We start from the raw sequence: 16099 nt of genomic DNA, 5'->3' as shown, positions 1-16099 counted from the left end.
ATCTGGATGCATTTTGAGAGTGGAACATTTGGGAAAGAGTGATAAGGGATTATCTTTTTTTTCCTACCCCCAGTCAAAATGACTCCATGTCTGTGCTTCTAATATGGCGGTTGCAATGCCATAAAAAAAGGCACAGGCAACCTATTTAATCCTTTTTCAATAAGATACTGAATCTATAGATCTAACAAACATGTGCATGTAATCTATAGAACAGACTGTTCCATGGTATGCATAAATAAACCATAGAATGTAACTCTATATGAATGTAAATAGTCTGGTGAAAATTAACTTCATATAATTATGAATGAATTATCTGTCTTATTGGTTTAGGAATAGGCTAATTATTGAATTGAAAAATCAATACAGCTACCTGAGTGTAAATTATTCTTAATCTTATTTCAATGTGTAAATAATTGTAGTATATTATTTAAATGTATTTCATGTGCAGCTTTGCAGCAGATGCTTTCAAATATAGCCTAGAAATGAAATGAGTTGATTGCAGTTTGGAGACAAACAAATGTGATTAAAAAACAATTGATTACTTATATACTGCACATTATTTTGTATATATCTTATAGATCTGGTTTCAAACTGAACATCTAAAATTGATCTAACAAATTAACACAGGCTTATAGGCCCAGCCCCACTGTGTTTAAGAGGACACCAATTATCTTTTATGCAAAATAACTGCAGCATTTAACTTTAGGCCTATATTTCTCAAAAAATAATTGTAAAGCAAGAAAGAAAGAAAATAAAGAAATTCCTTATAATAAATCCGCATAAGGGGTAAAGTGCAGGTTATAACCAATACCATTCATCCGAAAACGACCCCCCCCCCCTCTCTCTCTCCCTCTCTCCTCCTGCAAGAAAAGAAACCTAAAATATATAGGCCTATACAGAAAATGAATAAGTAGGCTAGTAGATGAATGCAATATCATAACACGTAAGTCTGGATGTAAGTAAGAAAAGGTAAAAGCTATAACTAATAATAATATATCTCCCTCATCGCTCCTGTACCATGCAGGACATAGCAACAGCCTGTTACCCTATTTCATCCCCCTAAAATAAAGAATATAGGCCTATCAATATGAATTGCGACATAATGACGGTCTACTTTGCAGACCATTTTGCACGGTCATTTCAAAAGGAATAATTAACAGAAACTTAAATTGATGATTTGAAATGCATATAGGAAAATGTCAAACCTACCATTCAAGATGCACTGGAAAAAGATAACAGCCAATATCCACATGCCCCGCTCCGTTCAATATCCAAACTATGCTTGTTTTCTTCTTGTTCCTCCACACTCTTTCTTCCTTATTTCCCCTTTATTTCTTCAACAAGTCAGTTGCAATGAAAGAGAGGGTGCACAGATCCTCTCTCGCTCTCTCTCTCTCTCTCTCTCTCTCTCTCTCTCTCTCTCTCTCTCTCTCTCTCTCTTGCTCTCTCTCTCTCACACTCAATCCTTCACGATGGGAAGAGAAGGTAAGAGGAGGTTCTGTTGATTGTCTTCTGGAATAAGGAGCTATGATCCAGCAACTGTGGTGGTGCGTCTTGTTGTGGCGACCCTCGGACAGACCGCGGCGGTCCTCAGTGCTTGCTTGCCCCGGTCTCAGCAGCATGCAGGCTCTGCAGCGGGGAACATGGGGAGAGGACGAGCAGGTCCAGGTGAGATGAGCTGCTGCTGCTGCTGCTGCTGAGTCAGAGCGCAGACGGGGGGCTGGAGACGCATGCAGCAGCAACGCAAATATAGGTACACTAGTACAGCAACTCCCCAACAAAACCAACGGAAAACAGAACAAATGGGGTCCGAATATATTACGTAGCAGAGCAGACTCACTGCCTCAGCCTGATGATGGCCTCAAAAGTCTATGGTATCTCCCCCTGGTCCACAGTGATGTCCCTCTGGTCTGGTGGTTAAAGATGTTCAGACTTCCACGCGGCAGACCCGGGTACGAATCCTGGGCGTTACATATAAACCAAAAAAAGAAATAATAATAATAAACTATGAATAAATTGCCTAATTAGACATGCGTAATTAATTATTGCAACAACAACCAACAAAAAAAGTTCCCAGTGATGAAAAATTCAGGAAGTTGGAGTTTGAAAAAACAGCATGGACTTGATTGAAGCGGAGGCAAATTGTTAGCTGTACTGAAAACTCATTCTCTCTTGGTCGCCACCTCTCTCCGTCCAGCAGGCAACAAGCACGCGCATCTTCCTCCCGCACAGCCCCTGTACAAATCACACACTGGTCTCTGTGTGGTGCGCTAACCTTCCCTGGCTCACAGCATTATGGAGTAACCCTCGCCTCTGCGTCTGCAGCCGATTTTCTTCTCCATTGCCTTAAAGGTGCAGGGGCGCAAAACTCGCCACTGATTCCAGTGGATACCGGAACGCTCGCCTCAAAACACATTCGCCTCGGGCGTAAATCCGGCGGAACGGTAGAAAGGTAGACCTATAACCTCCGTAAACTCCCTTATTTCTAACCCGGCTTGCTTAACCTCTGTAAAAGGGTGCCAAAAACCTACCCATATTCATAATCTTAACTTCGGTAAAACTATGTCTAACCCTAAACTTATTTCTAACCTTATGCTCAATAAATACAAGAATAGGCTACAAGAACCGCCTCAACAAGCGGTCGGCGGAAAGAAAGGAGGGCGGGTGTAATTTTGGCGAGCGATCTGGTTACCCCGATTCCAGCGCTGCGCAAAAGACCGCAAAAAAAAAAAAAGACTGCTTCCGTTGTAGAGCAGTGGGTTTTCAACCTTTTTCATGTTAATGTCCGTTATGTATTCGGCATTTGAGCCGCAGACCACCGTTTGATGAGGTGTAGCCACTCAGACCCCAAAACGCAAGAATATTTTGTTGTCGTTGGTTAAGATTTTGTCCACCACAATTCCATGCTGTCTTGATGTTGGTGCCATAGGAGGGATTAACAGGCAAACGTCTATCAAAACAACAATTATTAGACCTATACATGCTCTAATTGTGTGGACTTCTTCTTGTAGATTAAGTGATGCAGATACAATAATTTAGCTTTTGAGAGCGTAAAATTACGCGTATTTGTCCATTTGGTTTCATTTTACACGCTCAAGTGTGAAATAGCCTATATAAGGGTCCATTTGGTTACCAACTCTTTCATCATTTAGCTGGGGACCACCTGGAGGCTGGAACCCCCTCAAGGACCACTTGTGGTCCCGGGACCACTGGCTGAAAACCACTTTTGTAAAGAAATAAAAAGGTGTCCACTCAGAGATGAGCAGATAATCAGTCATTAATCAAGAGATGATTAGCCGCCGCCCATGAGATTCTTTCGTGGTTTTTACTGGCAACGGCAATAGGCTGGACTGAGGAGCTTTTCTGAGGGAGGTGATGTAGGCTAGGCTACACCTGACTAGAAAGGCATTTTTGTCGGGAGGGGAGGGGGTAAATTATCTTAATTGGAAAGGATCAAATCGTGACTTTTAATGTGTTTTCTGCATAATTGATGAGCCCCAGGGGCGTTTTTGGGATCCAGCCAACCTTGCCCTGCATTCATTAATTGACCTTGACAAATATAAGCAACGACCCCCAATGCACCAGGGGGCATCAAACGGCGTCCATGTCAGACATCTCTCACTAAACTGGAGGAAACCAACGAAACAGTCCACAAATGAATCCAATACAATGGCAAGGTTGAAGGTTCTTAATATTGTCACATGCACTGCAATAGCTGTGTCAACTTTTGTCTGTCATTTATTGTTGTATGAATTGAGAAAAAAGGGACCCCAATTTAAAGAAGCCTAAAAGCTTTCTTGTGGTGTTTATCCTTTTAGTTGACCTTGTATCAGTAGGTGACTGTACCTCTTCCTATGCAAACTTCTAATAAAGCATTCAACCAATACAATCAATCAATCAATCAATCAATCAATCAACCAACCAATCAATCAATCAATCAATCAATCGTTAATTTTCACATCATTTCAGAAAGCGGTGCCATGCACCATTGTAAGCTCAATGGCAATTCAGATCATGTTTGAATTCAGCCTGGCCCGTTTATGTTCAGTTAGTTGGCAAGTCAAGCTTTAGCCCCTCCACCCATAATGCAGGCTCTGTCTCTTAGCATCCACATCAGAACTGCACAGGCACTGCACCAGAAATACAGGACCTGTCACTGCCTGTCTGGCCCATGTGCCTCTAGCCAGTCACCCCCAAAATAAAACAGATCATTATCGCTGACTCCAGTCATCCAAACCAAGATGGCAGGACAAAACACATAGTGTTCCTCACACAATGTGTACAAAATAATTCTTTTTTTGGTGTTGATTTTAGCCAATCTCTCACCCCGTCAGTCTTGTACCCTCCCCGCAATGAGGTATGTGTTGTTCATTCAGTTATGGCACTGTGTTCCTAATGTGCACAGCTCCAGTTCACCATGCTCGCCTGTCTATCGTCCTATGGCATTGGGTCCTCCTAACACGTTCAACAAGCACACGTTTTCAAATGTAGTGTTGTTATTTGAAATTCTACTGTTATTGCGACCGTAGGGTAGGTCACAGTTCACTGTCAGAACCGTCACATCTTGACCATATCTGTCCGAATGCCCATATATGGGTGGCTGGTTCAGACAGGGATCTCCATGTATGGGCATAAAAGGGATTGTACGTATGATGTCAGATGCGATAGACGTCATAGGATTTTCACATAATCAATAACTGAGTAAGCATGTTTGGGGTCTCACAGCATATCTCCATATACAGTACATGGATCTCCATGTATGGGTAACTGGTCCGATATATACATCACTGGCCAGACGGCCAAGACATGGCGCAACCTCGCTTGTCAGTTTCTTGGGAATTCTCGGAGAATGTATCTCCTTACATCAACAGTCTGTGGGTGATTCATCATACTGCCTACTGTAAACCTACAGTACATGGCATAGGCCTATATCGTACAACACAAATTATTGATTTTTTTTAACTGTGGTCACATAAGTCGTCCATCATACACTTGCTTGTTAGTGACTGCCATCAGATATTTAGTCATTTATTTTTAAATGAAATGTGCAAATTGCTTTTTTTTTTCTAACAACACAAGTTAAAGATAACCCAAAAACATTTATTTTCAGGGTAAAGAAACTGCTCCATAACCATGAGCCAAAACTTAGTCTTGTTCTTGTCAGTGATGATTGTTGCACCAATCACAGTTTGAGAATGAAAACATTGTGAATGTCTAAATTACTAATAGTTTGGTGTGTGATTATTTTGTCTTAAATTATCTAAAACAAAAGTAGTCTACAGTATATCTTGTCATCAGCTGCTGAAACATAATCAGGTGAGCATGTCTTACACTGCCCAGGGGAAACTTGCATCCTTGACCAGACACACTGTGGCATTTAAACCGTAAATGAAGACTGAGGAGTTTACTGTACATTCTTACACCTTCACAAGTAAAACTGAACACTCTGTATGTTGCTGTGTGCAGAGCAGCATTTGCTAAAAAAATATTGACAATGATTAAATAGGAAGTTGCGAAAGAAAGAGAGAGGGAAAGGAAGGCGGAGAGAGATGCCTGCAGCCAGGCTCCTTCCACCAACCAGTAAAACAAGTAGACTAACTTTCATCATTAAGCACATGGATATCTCGAGGGACCATAATCTAAATATCCCAAAGCTGGGGCGTCAGGGTAGTACAGAGGTAGGCTACATTTTCTTTCTACTTTCTGCCTGCCACCGTGGAGATGGGTTCGATTACTCTGCAGTGCCTCCGGCTTGGCTGGGTGTTCCAACAAACACAAATGTCCTTGTTTGCGGTAGGGCTAGAGCGTGTTCCTCCACATGAAATAATCCCTCCTGTGTAACTCTTCACTGTCACGTGAAAAGAAGACTCTGTATCAAATGAGACATGGTTCTCAACGCCCTCCCCAAACAGCCTTTTAAATTTAACAAATAAAGATAAAACAGTCTATGCCTTAAAGATGAGTACCAGTTTAAAATCTACTGCTGCCTTGGCCAGTCTTTAATAATTCAGACAACATAGAAATGGGGAGAAAAATATAGATGGCTAATGTATCTCTTGAAACCCTTTTTCTACTGGATCGTCTTTGGACTCCACACTCCCCCAACACCCACCCACCCCTTACATTCTGAAGGATGGGAGAATTCTCAATTCAAGTTTAATGAGTTGACATGTTTCCTGAATAAAGAAATGGAGAAATCATGTTCCCGTTACTTAATAATTCTCCATTAGTGGAAGGAAAGTGCCGCGCCTGGTTGAAAAGACCCTGCATGTACCACAAAGTTCCCCACTGTTCCAACTGAGATTGGGAGGAGACACTGCCAGGGGGATAAAGAACATCAGACATATTTCCATTTGCTTAGCATTTGACCCGCCTTTCTTTCTTCAATTGACTTCAATTGTATCATATTTCACCCTGTATGTTGATTCTTAAAATGAAATTTACACTTTAGGTACGAAACAGATTCCTAGAAAACATTTTGGCCAATGCCTGGTGCTAGAGGGCAGACCATGAGGTTACCGAAATCAATCCTGCAATTTGCTAGTAGATGATGAGATAACTTGTGTGCAAAGTTGACATTTTGGGTCTGATGGTTGCTAGAGGAAAGGTCATGGGGTCTCTCAAATAGTAAGGCTTTGGGTTCATCCTCCATGGAGTATGAATTCACCCAGTAAGTTTCATGGCAATCTGTAAATTAGATTTTGAGATATCTTGTGTGTAATAGGAATGTTTGGCCTAAGGTCAACAAAATCAGTAGGGTTCATCCTCCAGGGAGCAGTAAGGTGCAACAAATTCCATGGCAAATCAGCCAGTAGTTTTAGAGATATGTTGTTTGAGTTGACGGACGGACGGACGGACGGACGGACGGACGGACGGACGGACGGACGGACAGATGGATCAACTATCTGACCAAGCAAAATAAAGCTATCCTAGCTAGCCTAGCTGCTATCGAGGCTGAAAACATTCATTTGCCATGTTGCCATAATCACCCGTCCTCATAAGATGGGAGCAATTGACTGGACAAAGTAGAGCTCGTTGATGGCCCCCCTTACTGGATCTATACATTGATTCAACTCATTGACCACTTTGCATCTCATGGCTCAATGCACTTCTGTCCAGTCGTGATTGAAAGGGCAGCTGGGTCATCCAGGGGTAGTTCTAGGATAGGTTGGATATTTGAATTTCAAAAGCCACATCTATATTTTGACATTGAAAAGATTGTAATCATAATACTTATGATCGATTGCATTGTAGAGCTTAAATTATAGTAGAATCATCAGTCCAGACAATGATTTAATGGTGATTTAAATTTTGCTTAAAGAGCCGTATTCAGAATCCTTCTATTTAAGCCTTTAATGAATTAATGTAGCCTAATGTTGTTAACTTGTTAGTTTGAAATATGTTTCCATTATATTACCAATGAATAAAATAGCCTCTGTGCTATTCCTATATCCATACAGACACACAAGTGAGTGTGATATTGTGGAGTTGGGGCTACTGGTCAGGCCACCATACTGACCATCAGATTCCTTAGTTCAGGATGGCTGGCCTCTAAATACTGTGACATTACACTATTCAAACCAATGAAACAGTAGCAGTACAGCGCTGATAGGCTGTTGTATGCTAAGTGCTAGTAAACATCTCTGAGTTTGACTCTTCTGGTCCGTAACTGTCCAACATGGGGTGGCAGCGTTGCCTAGTAACCACAGCACATGGCTGACCTTATCGGTGCGGTCATAAAAATGTATGAAGTCCTTCTATTTATTTTGCCTTCTCTCTCTCTCTCTCTTTCTCTCTCTGTCTCTCTCTCTCTCAGTCTCTCATGCTCACACGCACGTACGCACACACCGCACGCATGCACACACACACACACACACACACACACACACACACACACACACACACACACACACACACACACACACACACACACACACACACCCACACACACACACACACACACACACACACACACCAGAATCAAGTATTCAGGATCTGTTTTCATCTGTCTTTTCTGTGCATGTATGTGCGCGTGTGCACACACACACACACACACAAATTTGTGTGCAAGAACAGCAGGGTGGTAATGAAGGGCTACCTGACACATGCAGACTGTAACAAGCAGCACAGGGACAGTGAGGTGGAGAGCATTCAGTGACAGAAACATCAGCAGTGATGGCTGGCCACACTGGAATCACAAAGAGATGGAAGTGGGGAGCACGTTTCCTGTTTAAATGCCACAATATTTTAAAATTATACACATTCTGAATGTCAAGCACTTGCGTGCACATTGTAAACTGAAATAAATGGCACTATAAAAGATCAATAGCAGCTTGCTGCGGGATTAAAGAAAATGCTATTTGGATTGGTCACTTACGTCCTGAAGCAGTGCATATGATTACTGTATGCGATTATCAGGGGGATATGATCTGATCTGCTTATCTTAATGCAAAATCTTTGTTGACATAACAGTGTTTTAATCTGGCTGTATTGGTTGTCTTTGGGCCCCAAATGTTTATTTATGGCATTAATATTTTATAATTTAACAATGGTATGAAGATATAATTCAACTGTAAGCAGTGATGTGTACAGTATGTGTTTGGGATTATCCAAGACATTCACATGCCAAGGGAAGTTATAATGCCAATAATAGACTCAGAGCACCACACAGGGATTCTTTTCATGTTAAACACTACCCTATCATGTCTGCCAGTTTATTGACACAATATTACAGCGGATGGCTTTCTTGCAAAGTGCTGTTCTGTTGTTCCCACAGGGATCACAGATGTTAGCCTCGCTGTCCCCGCACGGCCATCTTTTTCTCCATGACAACATCTGCACAGCTGTGCTGTCTGCTGCCACACACAGGCAGGAAGTCCCCTGCTCTTGAACTGTTGACAGCTAGGGGCAGGTCAGCACAGATGGCACAAGCGGTGTCGGGGGACTGGCATTGGGCAGGGGAATGGCAGGTAGAGACTCGGGCTCCCATCTGGCCCCGGTGCCGACACATGCCCCCCCCCCCCCAACCCCCCCCCCCCCGCCCCCCCGCCGGGTATCATCAGCATTTACCCTGCAGAAAGCCTGTCAAGAGAGGAAGTCACCTTGCGTGAAACGTTGTAGCGTCTGTGTGGTTTCAGTGGGGAGGCGGAGGGTGGATGGGAAAATAATAGCCTGTGGTTTGGGTCATTTCACTAGACAGCAGAGGAAAACCATTCCAAGTTGGGGATGATTAAAACCACTTAAAGCCTATATACTTGACCAGAGTCCCCTGGGGTCTATCCTGGGTCCTCTCCTTTTTTTCCCCTCTACACCAAAGATCTGCTATTTTCTGCGAATGTTCGCCTATTATGCCCAGTACAGGAATGCTAGGGACCATGTGGTACAGGACAGGTTACCACGAAAGTAATTGAACTCCAACCTTTGTCTGACCTTGAATACTGATATCCACATAGAATTTAAGACAATAATGGCAAAATAACAACATGATACATGTATGTCATATAGCCCTGACACGCCAAAAATGTACAATTCTTTTAAGTTTATTTGTTATTATTTTTGACTTACATAGTACAGAATGGCTGCAATGTAAGGTATGTAAAAGTATTGTAACAGTATGGTTGGAATGTAGGCTAGCATATGGAGATCAGCTTCCTGGCTTTTCTTTCTGGTCTAGCTGTAGAATGACACACTTACAAATGCTCTCTAGTGTTCTCCTGGGGACATGCTAGGAATACAAAAAGATATGCTCGTGTGTGTCTTGATCAGCAAATGACAAAACAAACATGATTCTGGTGCACTGATGTTGCACAGAGAGAATACAGAACGCTTTTAAATAAGTTATTAGTGATTGTGTGTGTGTGTGTGTGTGTGTGTGTGTGTGTGTGTGTGTGTGTGTGTGTGTGTGTGTGTGTGTGTGTGTATGTGTGTGTGTGTGTGTGTGTGTGTGTGTGTGTGTGTGTGTGTGTGAGAGACAGTCTCTGACAGAGTATTGTTGAACTGAAATAACAGGACTGTTTTTCTTTATCATTACATTAAAAGGACCTGTCTGGGGATAGTAACAACCAAGGGTATATTTCTGGAGCTGTTATGTTAAAATTAAAGCTGAAGTGTAGCAAGAATGCAAATGTACTTTACTTTAATCTGTATTCCCGAGGCAAGTAGTAAGAACAGAATCATTACAAGTGACAATATTCAAATACAAATATACACATAAACGGTAGAAGAAAACAAGATACAAAATCAGAATACATTGTACAGCAGAAGTTTCAGAAGTGATCACATACTGGTTTGCCTTGAGTCACTGTTTGAGATTGTCCATGACTTACTGAGAACATGTGAGAAATGTTAAATGAATGGTGACCTAATTGTATAACCAATAATGATCTGATCAAGCACTATGATTAGAAGTCAGGAAAATCCAAAATAATAATGATCCTCATAATCATTGTTAGCATTATTATTAGTATTCATAGTCTTGTTATCGTTATTATGAGCATAATAGTATTGTGTAGTGGTCTCTGTTTTTGTTTGATTCTGCTTCAACTCTGTGCCCCATATAGCCTGGAGAAAAAGTATTCCTGCCGATAGTCATCCATATATACCACCCCATCTCCAAGCTGAGGAGATTGAGCATGTCAGATGGCAGCCCTTCAGTCCAGTGGAGAAAGAGGGTCACGGAGATCACAATGACCATCGGTTGTACCATGGAATGGCATGACCTGGAATGGCTGTCCAGGGCAGTGCAAAAGAGCTTAAAAGAGACGGACCATGTGGTCAGGTCAGGTCTCCTTCTTCTATTCCTCCCACCCCTCTCCTCCTCTCTTTAATCCCAGCCTTCCATCCATTCCCCTCTCCTAGCCTGTAATTACTTTGTATCCAGTATCACAACAAGGAAATGCCAACAGATGCCCAGTGTCTTAGACAGGGCATTATGTTCTTAGAGGATGTCCTGGTAATGCTGTTTTCTCTCACCAGGCCTCTGATAGTGACCACATTGTGTCATCGAGGTGATTGTGAGATACAGGATAAGTGAACAACATTGACATCTCCAGGGTTCGAGTTGCTGGGGGGAGAAGGGGAAAACCCATGCCTCTGCGTTTGATACCCACCCTTCTGGTCATTCATTTTTTATCACTTTTTTGTTGTTATTGTTCAGACTGAATAAAATTCATGCGTTTCCTTTTGGGAAATAAGTCTGATATGTTTGATAATATCACAATGTAACAATTTTAAAATTGTTAACCATGGCGTCCCTATTTTCTGCCTTTTTTTCTCAAAATGAAAGAATTGTGGATACAAGCTCACAATACATCTACATCGCAATTTGTCATAAGATTAAGTATATATGGCAAACCCTGGGCATCTCCATGCCTAGAGGTCACATGATGTTACAGTTAAAAAAACAACAACAAGATCTTACATGCCACGTTCCTCGTTGACAGAAATGAACATTATAGAGCAAATCCATAAATGAACAGTTAAGCTGTCATGCCATTGCCTTATTTTAAGAGGACTGTCTACTCTACATCATTGGCTGCCAATAGGACCCTTCTGTTGATCAATAGACCAGGGCTTGTACCTTAAATGTTAGCCTAAATTGTAAATAACTAGTGACTGATATTGGGTGGGAACATCTAGTAAAATCCATGCCTCTGCATTTGATACCCACCCTTCTCGTCATTCTGTGGGATATAAATATTTTTTTTGCTGGTCACACTCAAGTGAATACATGGATGAAAAAATATATGTCAACCACATTAACCCTGGCATCCCTAACTTCTGCACATTTTCATTTTATTTAAATAAAATATAATAACAGTACAAGCTCACAATGCATCACATCGCTACTTCCCTGGACATCTCGACGGCTGGAGGTCACATGATATAGCAGTTAAAGCAGAACAAGATGTTGCATGTCCGGGTTTGTGGTGTATGGAAATTGGTGCTGTTAATCGATGCTATACCAACATTTGAAAGCAGAACAAACAAACTTGCACTGCTAATAACAATTAAAACAAAAACAACGATTGTTCACGCTTTTTTACATTAATTATTACTAGTATTATTCTTATTGTGATTATGGAAACTAAATGAGAAAGCACCAACAACACTGTTCAGCGTTGTATTTTATGATGTTACTCATCAAGAATTCAAAACCTGAGGAGCCCAGGACTTCATCTGCTATCAGAGAATGTGTCAGTCATGGGGGCTCGTCGTGGAGACAGTGGTTTGTCAGACCCCGAGGGGGCCACAGTGACCTAAATACTAAATTGACGACAGCATTGACCAACTGAAAGAGCACATTGGAGGAACAAACATTTGATGTTGCAAAGATCAGAGAATCAGATTAAAAGATAAATTAATGAGAAGAAGGAAAATAGGTCCAATTCGGAGTCAGACGTATGTTTAGATTCCTAAACAAATTAATCTACTGGGTGTTTTCTGGATTAACCAGAAGATGAATAAGCCTGTGTTTTTTTCTGAAGAGATGAGAGGAGATTTGGCTGATTTACAAGGAGGTCCCTTGAAATGAGAGCTTATTTGTAAACCTTCTGATCTCTTACTTATTTACTTGTTTGGTCAGACAGATGTTTTTTCCTTATTGTTATTCTGGTAGGTGTTTTACATGGGGGTGGTATCATCTCTGAACAGATTAAAGTCTCACCCTTCCAGTAAAGAGGATTTCTCTGTATCCAGCTTCCATGCAGTGGATTCCATGATCTGTTAATGAGGACAGGCGCCACCTAGTGGTAAGGGATGGCTTTGCTTGTTAAGTATGAGTGTAAAATGTAAATCATGCAAAATCGCTTACTTTGAAAATCTTCATGTTAATAATTTGTGTTATATTCTTATATTCTTTGAAGAGTGACTGCATAAACTCTTCACACCCTGGACATTTACATTATTTGTAAATATATTGACTGAAAACAGTCAGAGGATTTTACTGTATGTAGGCTCCATGAGCTAAACAAAACTAAATGCACTGCTTCTTTAACATAGACATGCCTTATTTATTTGCCATATATTTCTCAGAATCTGTTTTGTAAAAGAAAGTGCTGTACTCCACATTGATAGAAATGAACAATATAGTGCAAATCCATAAATAAATACAGCTGTCATGCCATTTCAAGACGGCTGTCTAGAAGATCAATATGAGAATGATACAATTTCTCATTGCCAATAGGTCTCTTCTGTTGACCAATTGATTAGGGCATGTACCTTAAATGGTAGCCTACATTACCAATAGCTAGTGACTGATATTGAAATAAGCATGCTCAAGAAAAAGATCCCGAAGGATGCAATACCGTTGATAAACCATGGTGGAAAAACTCTTAAAATAGACTTGCAGATCGTTTTAAACACATGAACCCTGAAGTCCCTCATGTGATAACAGTTGAACATTCAGCTTTGGTGTGTGTGTGTGGGGAGGGGGGGCAAGTATGGACCCCTGGGGGACTCTGGTCAACAAAGTATATAGGCCAGGGGTGGGCAACTTTGATGATAGCGAGGGCCACTATATTTCCACCTTCACTCCAGAGGGCCACAATGCATATTGCTACGTCCTACTTTGTCATTCTAGTATCTCATACAAAAGAAGCAAAAATAGCTGCGATGCGTTTTGAGCTTGTAGATTGGCTATTTTTGCTTCTTTTGAATTGGAATCCTGAATTATTTGTGATAAGTGAAGGTGGGGGCCGCATGTGGCCCCCGGGCTGCCAGTTGCCCATGTATGATATAGGCCTACAGTAGGGTTGACATCTCACCCAACCCAATACATGCGTGTGCCTAGAATGCCCTTTATGACCTTTGCTCCTCTACAGTACACTGTGAAGAACCAGTGCATGTGTTGTTAGCTGGGCTGCACCCATAAAGCTCAATACTGGTTGACCTACAAAAACCAGTGAGAGTGCTGATGCTCGTCACAACCGCAGGACGCCAGCGTGTCGTAAAGACTCCCGGTGATCTGAGACGCTATGAGGCTTGACGCGTGACATCGACCTCACCAAAGAACGGAAAGGGGGGGGAAAAATAAACACATAACTGCCCAGTAACAAGCGCTCTCCCCTCATTGGCTGCTGAAGAGTGTTGGTATGATCATACCCTTTGTACAAAATGACACATGCGGTTTGGATCCATGTGCACACGCAGGCAGGATTACAGTAACATGCTCTCACACTCCCCCCTACCCTCTCTCATACTTGCGCGCGGGCACGCCTGAATATGTCTATGCACATACTAAGGCTCACACCTAAACAACCGCAGAAGCACTCTCTGTACCCCCTCTCATCCCTCTCTATATCTCTCTCTGTCTCTCACACACACACACACACACACACACACACACACACACACACACACACACACACACACACACACACACACACACACACACACACACACACACACACACACACACACACACACATTACCCTCATATTTTACATACACATTCACTAAGTGGTGGTGAGAACTAGGGCAGAATCACACCAGTAAGCCTCCTTAACTTAAACATCCTCCAAGAACCTTTTTTTTCTCCTCTCCTTTAGGCTTTACCCAAGATTAGCTCTTAGCCCCTGGTAACAGCGTTGCCTTTCTGTTACTACAAATTACCCTCAGTGTTTTTATACTTAATGTCAAAACCATTTTCTACACAATAATTGGATAACTGAATTTAAAGAGCCCAGTTACATTTTCTAACTGAAGAAATATTTGCATATACGCATTTATGGATGCTTTTTGTTCCTTTGAGATGAAAAAAATAATAAATACCATTTTCATTTCTACATCATTCATGGCTGGATTCAGTTACATAATGCAGCTCAACATTTATTATAATAATGTAGCCCCCTTTAGTTGTTGATGGATATTTGTCACTACATTTCCACATACAGCATGTGAAAATTGTCATCTGCATTTACCGAGCCAGTGGACACTATTAATACAGTGCACAGCAGTGGTGTAAAGTAACTAAGTATACTTACTTAATTACTATACTTAAGTGTAATTTTGAGGCATTTGTTCTTTACGGGAGTATTTCTAATTTTTTCTAACTTTTACTTCTACTCCACTGCTTCTCGGATCCAACTATTGTACTTTTACTCCACTAACATTTTTTGAAAACTTAAGTTACTAGTTACTTTGCAGATATTAATGTATAATATTATAAAATATACATTAACCAATTTAGCCCTATTTTACACCTAGGCTATTTGAAAATAGCAGATCTACAAGCGCACAACGCACCGCATTCTGGGCTTCTAGATCTTGTAGATTTTCAAACATTTTGGTACTTTAAGTACATTTTGATGCCAATAGTTTTGTACTTTTACTCAAGTACATTTTTAATTTCCGAACTTCTACTTGTAACAGAGTATTTCTACATTCCAGTATTGATACCTTTACTAAAGTAACACATTTTTTCCCACCACTGGTGCACAGGGACTCACTGGGTGGGCCAGGGGGTGAACCAGCGACCTTCCAATTCCCAGGCTGCCTCTAACCACTCAGCTACTGCCACCGCATTTCCATGGATGCTGATTGCACCCATCCTGTGCAAAGGCCTTGCAAACCTAAGAATGGGCAGATGGACACGTGTGCAGGAGTACAACCAAACTCATTAGACAAAACTTGGCTCATGCGTTGTGTTGCGATATGTTCTGGGCTTGTATAGAGAGGGAAAAAATAGTACAGTATTAAGTACTATGTGGTTCAGCAAGGCTATGGTCACTGCGGCCATAGACAAGCAACAGAAACACCGCTTTAAACACCTCCCATCTCATGTACTGTAATTCTGAATCTTGCCATTTAAACCTTTAGCCTCTAATCGGTCAAGAGACAGTGTGGAGAGCTGCTTTAGGGTTTCAGCTGAGTGTTTGTTTGTTCAACACGCTGGGGTCCTCTTGCCTGCCCACGTCTCATTTGAGAGACAAGAAAAAGGCAAATAGATGAAAGGCGGCCCCCTTGGTCGTGGATGATACAACAAGGGCCCTCATTCTAAACAGGCAGCTTTTCAAATGAGTGGCTAATTGTGGCATCTGTTAACCCATTGAAGAGGTGTCAGCGCGGTATCATGGGTCTGTTAATTGGTACAAACAGGTAG

At 41.6% G+C, this 16099-nt stretch overlaps 1 protein-coding gene across 2 annotated transcripts in view; it reads right to left on the bottom strand.

Moving 5' to 3' along the window:
* The window catches only part of dscama (Down syndrome cell adhesion molecule a), a gene marked incomplete at both ends in the record, with an annotated part of 144023 nt that extends 142771 nt beyond the window's left edge, over nt 1-1252 (bottom strand). For both annotated transcript variants that reach the window (XM_080749014.1, XM_080749015.1), the window contains one exon: nt 1210-1252. In XM_080749014.1, the coding sequence (XP_080605140.1) occupies nt 1210-1252 (43 nt within the window). The remainder of the gene's footprint in view (nt 1-1209) is intronic.
* Nucleotides 1253-16099: the final 14847 nt, after the last annotated feature.

Source organism: Nannobrachium achirus, assembly GCF_963921795.1.
Source record: "Nannobrachium achirus genome assembly, chromosome: 19".
Classification (NCBI taxonomy): Eukaryota; Metazoa; Chordata; class Actinopteri; order Myctophiformes; family Myctophidae; genus Nannobrachium; species Nannobrachium achirus.
The sequence above is the reverse complement of the archived record's forward strand: the minus strand, read 5'-3'. Positions and strand labels throughout refer to the sequence as shown.